The following is a 15,614-nucleotide window of genomic DNA, read 5'->3' as shown; positions in this document are numbered from 1 at the left end:
AACATGTAGGCCCTTTACAAAATAATCTACAGTGAGTGACTGGGGACAAAGAGAAGGCAAATTTATTTAAAAACGTCTTCAGCTCTGTGTATACAAAGGAGCATGGGGGAGCTTTTGTCCATAATGGGCATGGTATTGACATAGCTCCAGATGATCCACATTGGCTCACAATTGATATGATCCAAAAATATTTAGACAGTATAAAGGTGAATAAAGCACCTGGACCAGATGGCATACACCCACGGGTCCTTAACCACTTGCCTACCAGGCACTTATACCCCCTTATTTACCAGGCCAATTTTCAGCTTTCAGCGTTGCCGCACTTTGATTGACAATTGCACGGTCATGCAACATTGTACCCATATGAAATTTTGATCATTTTTTTCTCACAAATAGAGCTTTCTTTTGGTGGTATTTAATCGCCACTGGGCGCTTTACTTTTTGCGCTATAAATAAAAAAGTGCAAAAAATGTGAAAAAAAAAAGTTTCTTTGTTTCTATTATAAAATTTTTCAAACAGGCATTTTTTCTCCTTCACTGATGTGCGTTGATGAGGCAGCACTGATGGGCACTGATAGGCGGCACTGATGGGCACTGATAGGCAGCACTGATAGGCAGCACTAAAGGGCACTGATAGGCAGTACTAATGAGGTGGCGCGGATAGGCGGCACTGATAGACAGCACTAATGAGGTGTCACGGATAGGCGGCACTAATAGGCGGCACTGATAGGTGACACTGATGGGTACTGATAGACGGCACTGACTGGCATCACTGCTGGGCACTGACTGGCGGCACTGACTGGCACAACCCCTGGGCACTGACTGGTGGCACTGACTGGCAGCACTGCTGGGCTGCACTGGTGGGTGGCACTGGTGGGCAGCACTGGTGGGTGGGCACAGGTGGGTGGCACTGGTGGGTGGACACAGGTGGGTGGCACTGCTGGGCACATGTAGGTGGCACTTCTGGGCACAGGTAGGTGGCACTGCAGAGTGGCACAGGTGGGTGCACTGCTGGGCACAGGTGGGTGATCTGCTGGGCACAGGTTGGCGGAGCTAGTGGGCGCACTGCTGGGCACAGGTGGGCGGAACTTGCGGGTGGCACTGCTGGGCACCGATCATCAGGGCACTGATCATCAGTGCCCTGATGATCGGTGCCGATCCCCGCTCTGACAACTGCCTGTTCTCGGCAGTACCGGCACTTGCATTTCCCTCTGATCAGCGTGTCATTGGACACCGCTTATCAGGTGGTAAAAGGCCGCTGTGATTGGCCTTTTACCACATCACGTGATCAGCTGTGTCCGTAGGACACAGCAATCATGGAGATCGCCGGGTGCGCGCCCCCTGGGGCGCGCAGGAGAGCGCGTTCTGGGGGGACGTCATATGACGTTCACTCAGAACTGGCCGGCCGCAGTGAAGCCGTCATTCGGCTATCTGCGGTCGGCAGGTAGTTAAAGAATTGAGCTCTCTCATTTCACAGCTATTGTTTATAATTTTTAGGGACTCTTTAATGACTGGCATAGTAAGGCCAATGTGGTGCCAATATTTAAAAAGGGGTCATAATCTTTACCAAGTAATTATAGACCTGTTAGTTTAACATCTATAGTTGGGAAGATACTAGAGAGTTTAATAAAAGACCACGTGGATGAGTTCTTGCTAGAAAAAAATATTTTAAGCATCAGACAGCATGGATTCATGAAAGACAGAAATTGTCAAACAAATCCGATTTCAAATCTGAGGGGGTGAGCAAAACCTTGGACAGAGGGGTAGCGGTAGACATGGTATTCTTGAATTTTCAAAAGTGTTTGACACAGTTCCCCACACACAGTTAATATGTAAGGTAAAGTCTACGGGCTTGGAAAAATCCGAATGTAAATGGATAGAAAACTGGCTAAAAGATCGCATTCAAAGAGTAGTGGTTAATGATTCATACTCTGATTGGTCTAGGGTAGTCAGTGGTGTACCCCAGGGTTCAGTGTTGGGACACTTACTTTTCAATATATTTATAAACGATATAGGGTCTGAGATTAGAAATCCCATTTCAGTCTTTGCAGATGACACCAAGCTGTGCAGTGGAATAACGTCCTTACAGGATGTCTCCAACTTACAAACTGACCTCAATGCACTGTGTAATTGGGCAACTATGTGGCAAATGAGGTTTAATGTTGATAAATGTAAGGTTATGCACTTGGGGGCTAAGAATATGCATGCATCATACATACTAGGGGGTTAAAATTGGGGGAATCAATGGTGGAGAAGGATCTGGGAGTTCTGGTAGATCACAAGCTTAATAATGGCATGCAATGCCAAGCTGCGGTTTCTAAAGCGAGCAAAATCATCTCTTGTATTAAAAGAAGTATAGACTCCAGAGAGAGAGATATCCTATTACCGCAATACAAATCATTAGTAACACCTCATCTGGAATATGCAGTTCAGTTTTGGGCACCAATTCACAAAAAGTACATTGGGGAACTGGAGAAAGTACAAAGAAGGGCAACCAAAGTGATATGAGGCATGGAGGAGATCCGCTATGAGGAAAGATTAGAGGAACTGAATTTATTCTCTTGAGAAGAGATTAAGGGGGGATATGATCAACATGTATAAATACAGTAGTGGTTCATATAGTGAACTCAATGTAGAGCTATTCACCCTGAGGTCATCACAGAGGACAAGGGGGCACTTTATGTTTGGAGGAAAATAAATTTAATCTCCAAACACGGAAAGGTTTCTTCACAGTGAGAGCTGTGAAAATGTGGAATAGACTCCCTCAAGAGTTGGTTCTGGCCAGCTCAGTGGATTGCTTCAAAAAAGGCCTGGATTCTTTCTTACATACACAGAATATAACTGGATACTAACATTTATAGGTAAAGTTGATCCAGGGAATATCCCTCGGGGAATCAGGAAGGAATTTTTTTCCCAGCAGGAGCAACTTGGATCATGCTTTGCTGGGTGTTTTTGCCTTCCTCTGGATCAACTGTAGGTTTAGGATTATAACTTTTTTTTTTTTTTTTATGGTTGAACTGGATGGACTTTTGTCTTTTTTACAGCCAGACTACTTTTGTAACTATGTAACAAATTATGATTGAAAAAACAAACTCATAAAGCATACATTTCATGTGAATGTCTAAGGCTTGGAGCTCCTGTGGTTCTGAAGGGATGAGTTGGAACATATTTTCGTTACTGTCTTTTCCACACGTGATGGAGTGAATGTACACATTTGCACGCTTTTTTTTTTTCATGTTGCATTTGCTTTCTGTGTGTTATATTTTCAAAGCAAAATGTTACTATGTATATTTTTTAATTTTATCTTTCAGACAGATCTTAGAACTATTGGAAAGAAATATCTCCCAGGCGACATCAATGGAGGAAAAGTGGAGAAGGTAACAAGGGCTGGAAATTTTTTGTCAGTTTCTTGTTTTCATTTTTCCCTTGTCATGACCGTGCTTTACTTCTCAGGAACTGCATCTTTGTTTTTCATCTTTTTTTTTTTTTTATTATATATTTTCCTCACTATAAAATCGAAACCCTTTGTATGAGGTCATACCTCCAGGGAGTTTATAAAACGGATTGTGTTAAAATTGCATGCCACTGCTTTTGACCTCTTCTGTGTCGCTTGTGAAGCAGCTTTTACTTGAACTGATTATGTTCTGCCTCCATCTCTTGTGTTTGTGCGTAACTGATGGAAGATGCACACCAGTGTTTTATTAATGCTTCGGAGAGGATTTAGTTTGTGAAGTAAATCAGACCTGACTGGCGGCGAGAGGTTTCGGTGTGTGCTGCAAGTTACCAGCTGTTTCTGTTTGTTTATCAGCTGGTGCTGCAGTGTTTGACTGGATTCGTGACAAGTGTACCATCTTCCTTAATTAGCAGAGGGGCAGGAGGGACTACCGAAGCAGGCCACACTTGGTATATGTATAGCTGCGTTTAAACCAGGTTTTCTAATGAAACAGATGCCATTTTGTAACGCAGTTCTCTTTTAAGGTAGCTGAGCTTCTTTCTCACTTTTCTATTTTACAGGATTTTGTGGTTTAATAGCCACTGCGAGTTTGAGCTTTTAAAAGTCACACCGATATATTAAAACTGAGAATTTAATCACTGCAGTCTTTCCATTTAGCACCTCTTTGTACTTTGCTGCTTAGTTAAATTCTTTCTTTTAAATTAGACGCTTAAATCAACTTCTGGCATAAAGGAAAACTAAAGCTTTAACCTCCCCACTTTTTTTGCAAATTCGTTTTAATGGCAAAAAGTCATCTTAAAGTTTGTAACAGGGTCAATTTTACTTTTTTCATATGTGTTCTTTCCACATGCTGCATTTTCAGTACAGAAAGTTCCCTACATACGAATGTTCAACTTATGAACTTTGAAAGACGTGAGCATGCTCAATTGTGTAAAGCTGAGTACACACACTCAGCGGGCAGAACAAAAATAAACTGACAGATCGCCGTACTAACACACTGATCAGTGCTCGCAGCCATTGTCTGCAAGTGCTGATCTTTGCTGGACTTACGAACAAGTTGGACTTACGAACAAGCTCCCGAGACGGAACTCGTTCATAAATAGGGGACTTAGTGTAGTAGTTTTGAATGACAATGAAAGAAGTTTTGTAAGACATTATATTTTAGAAACAGCTGCTGGCACTTAGGTGAACTATGTAATGCCACAATGGGTGGAAAAGGAACTGGAAAAGTAGAATTTACTCATCTGTGGCAGATCACTAAGCACAAATGCTGGTTAATGTGCATGCCATTTAGGGCTTATTCACACCAGGAGCTTTACGTTTACTGCACATTTTTGCATACCCAGTGACATGCATTTACAGTGCACTTTTCCTACGTTTGAATTTCCTTTAAGGTCACTTCTATTCTCATTCTTCTTTGGACTTTTATATTTCAATGTTTTTATTAGGATATTGCAAGAAGTACAATTAGAACAGTCAAACAGACATCGTTTTACAGAGTATCACTATGACAGAAAGTCGGAATTCCACATCCAAGTAACCATCTTAATTTGATCCATTATCAAATGAGCAAACAGGCAAGTTATTATGATCTCAGACATAGATCATATATGAGTTAGAGATAATGATATCAATAGATTAAAAATGCTAACCCAACCCACGAGAGACCAGAAATAGAATGAAACCTGATAGTAAAAAAACCCCAACATTTTTACAACCATATATAAAGGTGTATTAACAAGTGTACAGTGGGGAAAAAAGGGAGAAGGGTAGGGGGAGGAGAAGTAATGGTAGGGGAGGAACCACTGTGTACTAGTCCTGAGAACATAAGCGGGCCACGAGCCACAAAGGGCCGTAGGTACCTCTGTGATCAAATTAATTAATATAAGAAGAGAAAAGAGAGAGAAAAAGAAAAAAAATTAAAACATTTTTCCAAAGTCGAGAACAAAAACAAAACTCCTTTTTGCTTTTGTTTTTGTTCTCGACTCTGGAAAAATGTCAACCTGGGACACCCTAAGGAACCATTCTATAACGGATCCACGGATCCCAAGTTCTTTCAAATTTCTTCTTTTGTATTGTTATGAAGGATGCAGATGAGTCTATCATTGACCATAATCCAGTTTAGTTTAGCCTTAACATAAGCAAGTGGGACCACAGACTGTTTCCAATATTCTCGCCAACAAAGACATGAGATCAAATTCACCGACTTTTTAGTGACTTCATCAGGGATTTTCTGAAAAAGCGCCGGTTCCAGGGATCTACAGATATTCACACCTGTCACTGAGTAAATAAAATTGAACATCCAAAATCTAGTGACCACAGGGCATTGCCACCAAATATGGTGCATAGTTCTCAGTTGGCCACAACGTCGAAAACAATTAGGCGATGCGGACATATGCATATTCACAACTGTGTGGAAACCAGATGCCAACGTAAAAGCCTTTTATAGTTTGCTTCTGTCAATGCCATATTGATAGATACTTTGGATAAAGTGTAAGCAATACCTTGCCATTGAGACAATTCAAAAGTAAGGTTCAATTCCCGTTCTCATTGAGTCCTATAAGGAAGCTTAGATGCTGGTTAAGTGGGAGATGCGTATACTGCAGACACTCTGCCCCTCACAAATTTCTGCGATATTTCAAAGAGAGTCAATGTGAGAGGGCCAGTTAATAATTTGAGCCTGGATCTTATAAACAATGCAATTTGGTTATACCGAAAAATTTTGCCAGGTGGCATCTGCAAGTTATCCCTAAAATGTGTCAGGGGATATAGTTGATCCACATTCAAATAATCACCAATGCGCAGGAATCCCTTGTTAATCTGCTATTGAAATAAAGTAGATGTTAATCCTGGTGGGAACTCAGGAGTGCAAAATATAGGTGCCAGTGGTGTGTGTGGCAAAGATAGGGCTGCTCGATGCCGTACTCTATCACAGACAGCTAATGAGTTTGATAAAGTTGAACACAAAATGGGAGGACGTAGACGATTAGGAAGTCATGGCAATGACCCAATGGCCAAAGTTCTTTGGGTTTTTATGTGCACATGTGTTGCAGCGGATTTACATGCATTTGAGTGCATTTTGGTGCATTTGCAGTGAAGAAAAATGCAGCTAGCGGTACTTTTTTTCATTGCAATGCACTGCAATAGTATGAACTATACCCATAGGATAACCTTAATTTTGGACTGTCTTTGCAGTTGGAGTGCAGTAAAAAATGCATCCCACTGCATCTGGTGTGAAGGGCCCTGAATAAAAATGTTTTGGCTATTCATCAGCTGTGGTCCAAGGTACAGGATAGGGTATTATTCCTGTCTAATTTCTGCCTTATTTCTTCTATAGACGTGCGTGCTCTCCCTTCAATGAAGTCTTAGGCCAATGTCACACTTGTGAACTTGTTGGTGGCAATACAAGTAGATTTAAAGAGTAACTACACTTTTGTTGAAGAAAACGCAATCCCCTCTGAGTGAACAATGTTCATTGCAAGGATTTTAAGGAACTTTGTTGTCCTGAAGAAAACATTTGTTCAACTCTACTATGTCATTTGCCACTGATTCTGAAGGGGAGGGACTGGTTTGATATAATTAGCTGGTGCACTTTCTGTGTTCTAATGAGAAAAGTTGCAGTATCCACATCACAACATCAACTGTATACGGAATGCCACCAGGTTGCCATATTGCATTGAACTTTACAGAATATTACAGTGGCTGGAGTGTGAAAATGAAAGGTAATTTTAATAACATTAAACTGATATTAAAGGCAACATTAAGAAAAAATAAACATGTCTATACCTACCTGCTCTGTGCAGTGGTTTTGCTCAGAGCAGCCCTGATCCTCCTCTTCTCAGGTCTGACGGTGCTCCTGCCCCTCCCTCCTGCCAAGTGCCCCCACAGCAAGCCATTCACACACAGAGCTGCAGCTCAGCCTCGCCCCCTCTTTTCTCATTGGTTCCCTGGCTGTGATTGACAGCCGCGGGAGCCAATGGCTTCTGCTGCTGTCTCAGTCAGTTAGGTGGGAAAGTCCCTGGAGAACCGAGGCTCTCGTACACAGAATGCATGAAGGTAAAAAACCTTGAACCTTTAAAACCACTTTAAATTGCAGCATGGCTTGTTTAGTATAAGTCTTTTTTTTTTTTTTTTATTTGCGCCTTTACACAAAAGTTGAGTTACTCCTTTAAAGTGTTACTAAACCCAGGACCCTGCATTCACTATATCTGGTCTCCCAACAGTACACAGAATGTGAAAATGCAATTATTTTAGTAAATATAAACTGCTAAATAGCTATTTCATGCGCAGTTAGAGCAGTCTTGTGACTTCTATCAGTGTCCAACCAAGCACTGGTTAAAGCTTGTAGGAGGAGTTTTAATTTTGCTCTAGGAGGATGCAGGGCCTCTGACCTTTGTCTGGATAGTGTCCATTTGCCCTGTGGTGATCACATGCACTCTCTCACGAAAAATAAACCTCTCTAACAATACACACCAAACTGAGCATGTGCAGATTGTCTCCACACGATATGTCTTATCAGGAGATAAGAGGGGGACACTAGAAGAAGGGGAGCATCAGAGAAGTCAGGATAAAACTGCATTTTTACACAATGCAGAACATTAATCCCTTAGGCTCTACAGTCAGTATAACAAGCATGCTTTACTGCATATACAGACTGATTTTACTGTTGTGGATTTAGTAACACTGTCAGGCACCGCCTGGCGGGATCTCTAGTGATCCACAGAACGGGATTCCCCAGGACGCAGAGTCTAAGTCCCAGTCTGCCTTTTCACCAGAGCCCCTGATGGGGGGGATGGACTTGGTGCAAGACTGAAACCAGGTCGCTACCCCTGAGTGCACCCAACTGTGGTAGAGGGGTCCTGCCGAGGGTATGTGCCGGGGGTGAGCCTGATGTGAAGGGGCTGACAAGTGCAGGTCCCGAGCGGGATGGATGGATGACAGTCAGGAGGGAGCGTAGTCAGACTAGCCAGGTCGGTAACGGTGGAGGCAGGTAGGTACCAAGCAGTAGACAGAGAGCAGCTGGGTCACGAGCCAAGGTTCAGCAACGGGAGGTCCAATAGTAATGTAGCAACAGGCAGGAGAATAGTCAGGGACAAGCCGGGGGTCAGAGCAGGAGAAGGTCAACACAAATCAGGACAAGCAGGATCGGCAATAGGAACACACTTTAGAAACACAGGTACAGGAACTAGACCTAGCAGTAACCTGGTCACTGTCTGGCCAGTTTAAATAGTGCCAGGCGCGCGTGCGCATGCGCGGCCGCAATTGCCGCCGCCCAGGTCCTAGTGCCTGCACATTAGTGCGCCTAGGCAATCTGCGCATGCGCAGACCTGTGCGCCGCGCCGAGACCCGCAATGCCTGACAAACACTTTAACCACTTTGTCATATGACATCCTCCCAGAACCACGTGCCCACTGTGGCATGCACCTGGCTGCCTGTTACGGTAAAGGGCCAATCACAGCGGCCCCTTACCACCTGACCAGCTGTGTCCAATCACAGCTGATCACAATGTAAACACACTTACTGGTTATTGGCAGTACTGTGACAGCATGAGGAAAGTACTACTAAATAAACAGCAAGTGTAAAAGGAGACATCTACACTTCTACACTTTTATGGCCTACAGTACAGTCGTCCAGTTCTGGGATGGCGTCATATGACATCCTCCCAGAACTGCGCCCCCCACACACCCGCTGCAGTGTGCACCTGGAGCTCTCATGTCACAGTAAAGGGCCAAGCACACTGGCCTTTTACATCATGATCAGCTGTGATTGGACACAGCTGGTCACGTGGTAAACACATTTGCCGGTTATTGGCAGTAATTTCCACACTCTGCCACAGCATGAGGAAAGTACTGCCAATAAATGGCAAGAGTGAAAGGAGACATGGCACAGATTATTATCAGTACAGCCCCAACAGTGCCCATAAGTGCTGCCTATCAGGGTCCATCAGTGCCGCCTATCAGCAGGGCCCCTGTTAGAAATCATGGGGCCCTGTACAGCCTACCTGACGGGGCCCCCTTTGACCCCACCCTCGACCTTCCTTGCCCCGCCTTTGGCCACAATCCTAGCCCCTCCCCTGACTCCATCTCTAATAAAAATGCAGCTTTGTCTTCAAGTGCATCCAGTAGAAGAGGGATCAGTTACAAATACAGTTACAAATATGTGTAAATGAGGCCTAAGGCTACAGGGCTTTTTTCTAAGAAAATAGGTGCAGAAACTCTATTTTGCCCACCATCAACATAACCAACAACACCCCCCAGTGTGCTACATACAGAATACAGAGTTCAGGAGTGCGTGACGGTACAGAGTGAAGAGTTCAGCAGTGTATTATGCAGAACAGTGCAGAATTCAGCGGTGCCCTATGTGCAGAGTATAGAATTGAGAAGTGTGTTACAGATGGAGTGCAGGGCTTGAGCAGTGCGCTGTGAACAGAGTGCAGAGTTGAGGAGTGTGCTGCGAACAGTGCAGAGTTGAGGAGTGTGCTACGTACAAAGCGCAGAATTCAGCGGTGTGCGACATACAGATTGTGGGATTGAGGAGTGCGCAGTGTACAGAGTTCAGGGTTCGTTAGTGCGCTATGTACAGGGTGCAGAGTCGAGGAGTGTGCTATGTACTGGGTTGAGCAGTGCACTATGCACAGGGTGCAGAGTTCAGTAGTGCGCTATGTACAGAGTGTGGAGGGTTGAACAGTGCACTGTGTACATTTTACACAGTGTGCAGGGTTCAGGCGTGCGCTGCATACACAGTGCAGGGTTCAGAATTGTGCTACGTACAGAGTGCAGAGTTAAGGAGTGTGTTACATTCAGAGTGCACAGTTCAGGAGTGCACTACGTACAGAATGCAGCCTTCATGTGTGCATTACATACAGAGTGCAGGGTTCAGGAATGTGCTACATACACAGTGCAGGGTTCAGGAATGTGCTACATACAGAGTGCAGAATTCAGCAGTGCATTACATTCAGAGTGCAGAGTTCAGGAGTGCACTATGTACAGAATGCAGCATTCAGGTGTGCACTAGATACAGCGTGCAGAGTTCAGGAATGTGCTACATACAGAGTGCAGGTTCAAGTGTGCGCTACATACAGAGTACATTGTTCAGGAGTGCGTTACGTACAGAGTGCAGGGTTCAAGAATGCACTACATACAGAGTGCAGGGTTCAAGAATGCACTACATACAGAGTGCAGGGTTCAAGAATGCACTACATACAGAGTGCAGGGTTCAAGAATGCACTACATACAGAGTGCAGGGTTCAAGAATGCACTACATACAGAGTGCAGGGTTCAAGAATGCACTACATACAGAGTGCAGGGTTCAAGAATGCACTACATACAGAGTGCAGGGTTCAAGAATGCACTACATACAGAGTGCAGGGTTCAAGAATGCACTACATACAGAGTGCAGGGTTCAAGAATGCACTACATACAGAGTGCAGGGTTCAAGAATGCACTACATACAGAGTGCAGGGTTCAAGAATGCACTACATACAGAGTGCAGGGTTCAAGAATGCACTACATACAGAGTGCAGGGTTCAAGAATGCACTACATACAGAGTGCAGGGTTCAAGAATGCACTACATACAGAGTGCAGGGTTCAAGAATGCACTACATACAGAGTGCAGGGTTCAAGAATGCACTACATACAGAGTGCAGGGTTCAAGAATGCACTACATACAGAGTGCAGGGTTCAAGAATGCACTACATACAGAGCGCAGGGTTCAAGAATGCGCTACATACAGACTGCAGGGTTCAAGAATGCGCTACATACAGAGTGCAGGGCTCAGGAATGTGCTACATACACAGTGCAGGGTTAAGGAGTGTGTTACATTCAGAATGCAGGGTTGAAGATTGGGCTCAGGTAAGCATTTGGGGGGGCTTCACACTGATGATTTTTTACCATCAGGCAGAGCATACAGGAATACAGTTCTCTTAATGAGAGAGGAAGCGGAAGCACAGTGAGTTGTCACTCGATTGTCCAGTACAGTGAGAGCCGGGTGTGAGGAGGGGCAGTGCTTGACCAATGCTGTAGTGTTTTATTTGCAATAGATAAAAATTAGGTCAGATCCTGGCTGGGCTGTCTGGATCAGAAAACTGGCTGAACAAAGTGGCCAAATTTTCACGGTTTGCATTTTTGCCAGAAATGTAGCTGTTGACCTTAATTTTCACCATCCGTACATTGATGTAGGAGAAGAATGGTTTTTGGTCTCTTTCCTCTGTACTGCGGCAGACCATTCCACAATGTAAGTATTTGGTGACCTGCCTTGCTGCACCTCTGGGAGTGCCATAGTTTGTCAGAATGCCAAGTCTTGTGTCTGTCCCTCGGAATGTTTTATATTGTGGTATAACCAGTGTGTTGTCATACGATCACGTCTGTTTTCTGTACTGTTTATATCCAATAAAATCCATTTACTACAATCCTTCCCCCTTAAAGGGAATGTATAGTGTATATGAGTGTTGTGTTTCAGACATTTCAGGCTGTAAACCTCTGACATGAAATAGAACAAAGCATATCCCTCTATGGGCAGCACAGTGGCTCAATGGTTAGCACTTCCGCCTAGCAGTACTAAGGTCATTGGTTCGAATCTCAGCCATGGCACCTCCTGCCTGGAGTTTGCATGTTCTCCCTGTGCCTGTGTGGGTTTCCTCCAGGTACTCTGGTTTCCTCCCACATTCCAAAGACATGCTGGTAGGTGAATTGGATCCTGTCTAAGTTGCCACCTATCAGTGCTGCATATCAGTGCTTCTTCATCAATGCCCACCAGTGTTGCCTCATCACTGCTCATCAGCGATGCGTATCAGTGCCCATCAGTGCAGCCTCATCAACACACTTCAGTGGAGAAAAATTACCTGTTTGCTAATTTTTACAATAGAAACTAAGAAAGATGTTTTTCTTTTCAACATCTTCAGTCTTCATTTGTTTAAAAAAATAAAACACCCAGTTATGATTAAATACCACCAAAAGAAAGCTCTATTTATGAGAAAAAAAATTATACAAATTTTTTACAAATTATACAAACAGAGGGGAAACTGTGTGTGTCGGTCAGGGGCGGACTGACCTTTTGGAAACTCGAGCACTGCCCGAGGGCCCGGGGTCAGTAGGGGGCCCCATGAGATGCCCCTGGTGCCTTTTTCATAGGCCTTTTTGAGTTTGGGCAAGGACACAGGGGCCCCATGATCCCCTATTGCCTGGGGGCCCCATAAGTTGTCAGTCCGCCCCTGGTCTCGGTTCACACGACTATGACCTGAAAGTTGCATTTATATAAACGTATATAAATCACTGGTGGACAACAGGTATCTCTTCGCTTAGAGTTTCAACTGCTGCCGTTTCCATGAGGAAATGTGGAATTATTTTCAAGGTGAGCAAAAAAGTGGAGGATACCCATATAAATTAAGTCAGTACACACAAACACTTTCTTCCCTGACAATTATAAACCTCAGGTTTTTTCTTTCAAGTTTTGGTTAGAGTAGGAAAGGGTTAAAACCCAATAGGTGTAAATCACAATAGGTGTGATTTACACACTGTCCCACACATATAACTTTGTGAACCTAGCCTTTGACAGTTGTCACTGGAACAGTTGTCCCATTGGAGGATATGTCGATACCTCTTATGTTGATAATTGTAAAATTTTGGATTTTTTTATCACTATCAGCCTTGGAGACAATGAACAATGGGACAAAATAAAGAGTGAATCTACCTAGTGAGAATACAGCCATAAAAACCTGACATGAGTGCTAATTCCTCCCCGCGTTATCCAGATAATCCAAGAACAAAATGTCAGAATATATTGTATACACAGAGAGGAACTGTCAGTTACTAAAGATTGAAAGACCCCACATGTTCCGAAAGTAGTGGTGCACCGAAACCGAAAATTCAGGATGCACTTTGCCGAAAACTGAAACCGAAATGGACAGTTTTTAAAAATTATATTTTTCAAATGCAATTTAAAAAAAAAATACACTTTAATGATTTAAAAAAACAAAACAATATATGCTCAGTTTTTTTGTAAAATACGAAAGATGTTGTTACGCCGAGTAAATAGATACCCAACATGTCATGCTTTTAAAATAGGAATAGCATCAAACTACGGTACTTACAAATCTCCATGGGTGACGCTTTAAAAATCTCTACAGGTCACCAGTGTCATGTTACATCTTGCTCTGATGTTCATGGCAATACCTCAAATGTGTGGTTTGAACACCGCTTACATATGTGGGCGTGGCCTAAGTATGCGTTCACCACTACAGGGGGGGATGGGAGCACTTTAAAATTTTTTTTTTCTTTAAATATGTATTTAATTTTTTTTCTTACACTAACCTTTAAAAAAAAAAAAAAAAAAGTGTCACTTTTATTCCTGTCACAAGGAATGCATGCATCCCTTGTGATTAGAAATATTTAGTGACAGTTTCTCCTTATGGAGAGATGTGGGGTCAATAAGACCCCACATCTTTCCTCTACAGTGTAAAGCATTAGATAAAAAAAAGCAGTGATCTAGTGCTTTACAAAAAAAAAAAAAAAAAGGGGGCAGCAGCGAGGAGGCGGGGTTATTTTCGGCACCTGCATCGGTGCTTATTTTCATATTGGCCAACGGCCAATAGGGGTTTTTTCAACTGAAACATTTCGGCCAGTGAAATTTCAATGCATCCCTATCAGGAAGTGTATAATAAAATGAAATAATGCTGTGATACTTATATCATTGTACACTCAAAATTCCCATCAAGTAATAAATATGCACTTATCTCAATATATAAATCCTCACAGTGATCTCTAAATGTTATTCTTACCAGCTACATCCGAAAAATAAATCCTAATAAAAATCCAAATTTCCACCATGTCCTTCAGTGTACATAATGAAATCTTCTCGTGCCTCTCAATCACATTACACAATCAGTGTGTTTAGTCCATCTATATAATGTACATTCTCAAGTGCATACATGGCCAAAAATAATGGTGCCCCTGCATTTCTGTCAAATAATGCACCGCTTTGCCCAGCATAGGTTTGCAATTACAAATGTTTAGGCATTCCCATGTTTATTTCTTTTCTTTGTATTGGTATGACACAAAAAAGTGGAGAAACAAAAAGACAAATCTGACACATTCCATGCTAAACCCCAAAAATGGACTGGACAAAATTATTGGCACCCTTAATTTAATATTTGGTAGCACACCTCTTGGAAAACATAACTGAAATCAATCGCTTCCTGTAAACATGAATGAGTTTCTTACACCTCTCTACTGGAAATTTGGATCACTTTTCTTTCACCAACTGCACCAGGTCTCTCAGATTGAAAGGGTTTCTTTTCCCAACTGCTGTTTTGACTTCTCTCCACAGGTGCTCTATGGGATTGAGATCTTTACTCATTGCTGGCCAGTTCAGTACTCTGCAGCTCTTTGTCTTTAAACCATTGTTTTGTGTGTGTTTTTTGACGTGTGCTTTGGGTCACTGTCCTGCTGTAAGACCCATGACCTTTGACAGAAACCCAACTTTCTGACACTGGGTCCTACATTGCACCCCAGAATTCTTTGGTAGTCTTCAGATTTCATAATGCCATGCACACGGTCAAGACATCCAGTGCCTGAAGCAGCAAAGCAACCCCAAAACATCAGTGAACCTCCACCATGTTTGACTGTAGGGACTGTATTCTTTTCTTTAACCACATGCCGCCCAGCCACTGTAGAAATACGGCAGCAGGGCGGCACGGCTGGGCAAAACCACGTTTTAAAACAGGTAGGGGGCGCGCCACCACCCTACCTGTCCCTCCGATCACAGCCGCGGATGTCAGTCGCCAGGTCACAGCCGGTTGTTACCGGCTATGTCCCGGCAATCGGCGGCAATCGCTGACAGAGAGCACAGCTGCAGTAGCTGTGCTTTCTCTCAGTTCCCTGACAGCTCCAGGACACGCTGATCAGGACAGAAGAGTTTCTCTCTCCCGATCAGCAGTGTTCCCTGCTGTACACCCCCCCCCGCCCCCTAGTATAACACTCCCCTCACACAGTTAACCCTTTCCCTGAAAAATAAACTTAACCCCTTCCTCCCCAGTGCCATTAGTACAGTGTCAGTGTTTTTTTTTTGCACTGATCACTGTATTGGTGTCACTGGAGATGTCAGTGACCCCAAGTCAGTACCCCCCAATGTCAGAATGTCCGCCGCAGTCTCGCAGTCCCGCCAT

At 43.5% G+C, this 15,614-nt stretch overlaps 1 protein-coding gene across 2 annotated transcripts in view; it reads left to right on the top strand.

The window, feature by feature from the left end:
• Positions 1–15,614, top strand: part of TDRD3 (tudor domain containing 3) — a 378,807-nt gene that overhangs the window by 126,578 nt on the left and 236,615 nt on the right. Inside the window, exon 3 of one of the 2 annotated variants that reach the window (XM_089668374.1) lies at positions 3,311–3,376. In XM_089668374.1, the coding sequence (XP_089524500.1) occupies positions 3,311–3,376 (66 nt within the window). The remainder of the gene's footprint in view (positions 1–3,310; positions 3,377–15,614) is intronic. The other variant, XM_089668381.1, reaches the window with a different exon arrangement.

Source organism: Staurois parvus, unplaced genomic scaffold (assembly GCF_062004578.1).
Source record: "Staurois parvus isolate SC_StPar_1 unplaced genomic scaffold, SC_StPar_1.0 ptg000007l, whole genome shotgun sequence".
Taxonomy (NCBI): Eukaryota; Metazoa; Chordata; class Amphibia; order Anura; family Ranidae; genus Staurois; species Staurois parvus.
Note: the sequence above shows the minus strand (reverse complement) of the source record. Positions and strands in the feature narration are given on the sequence as shown.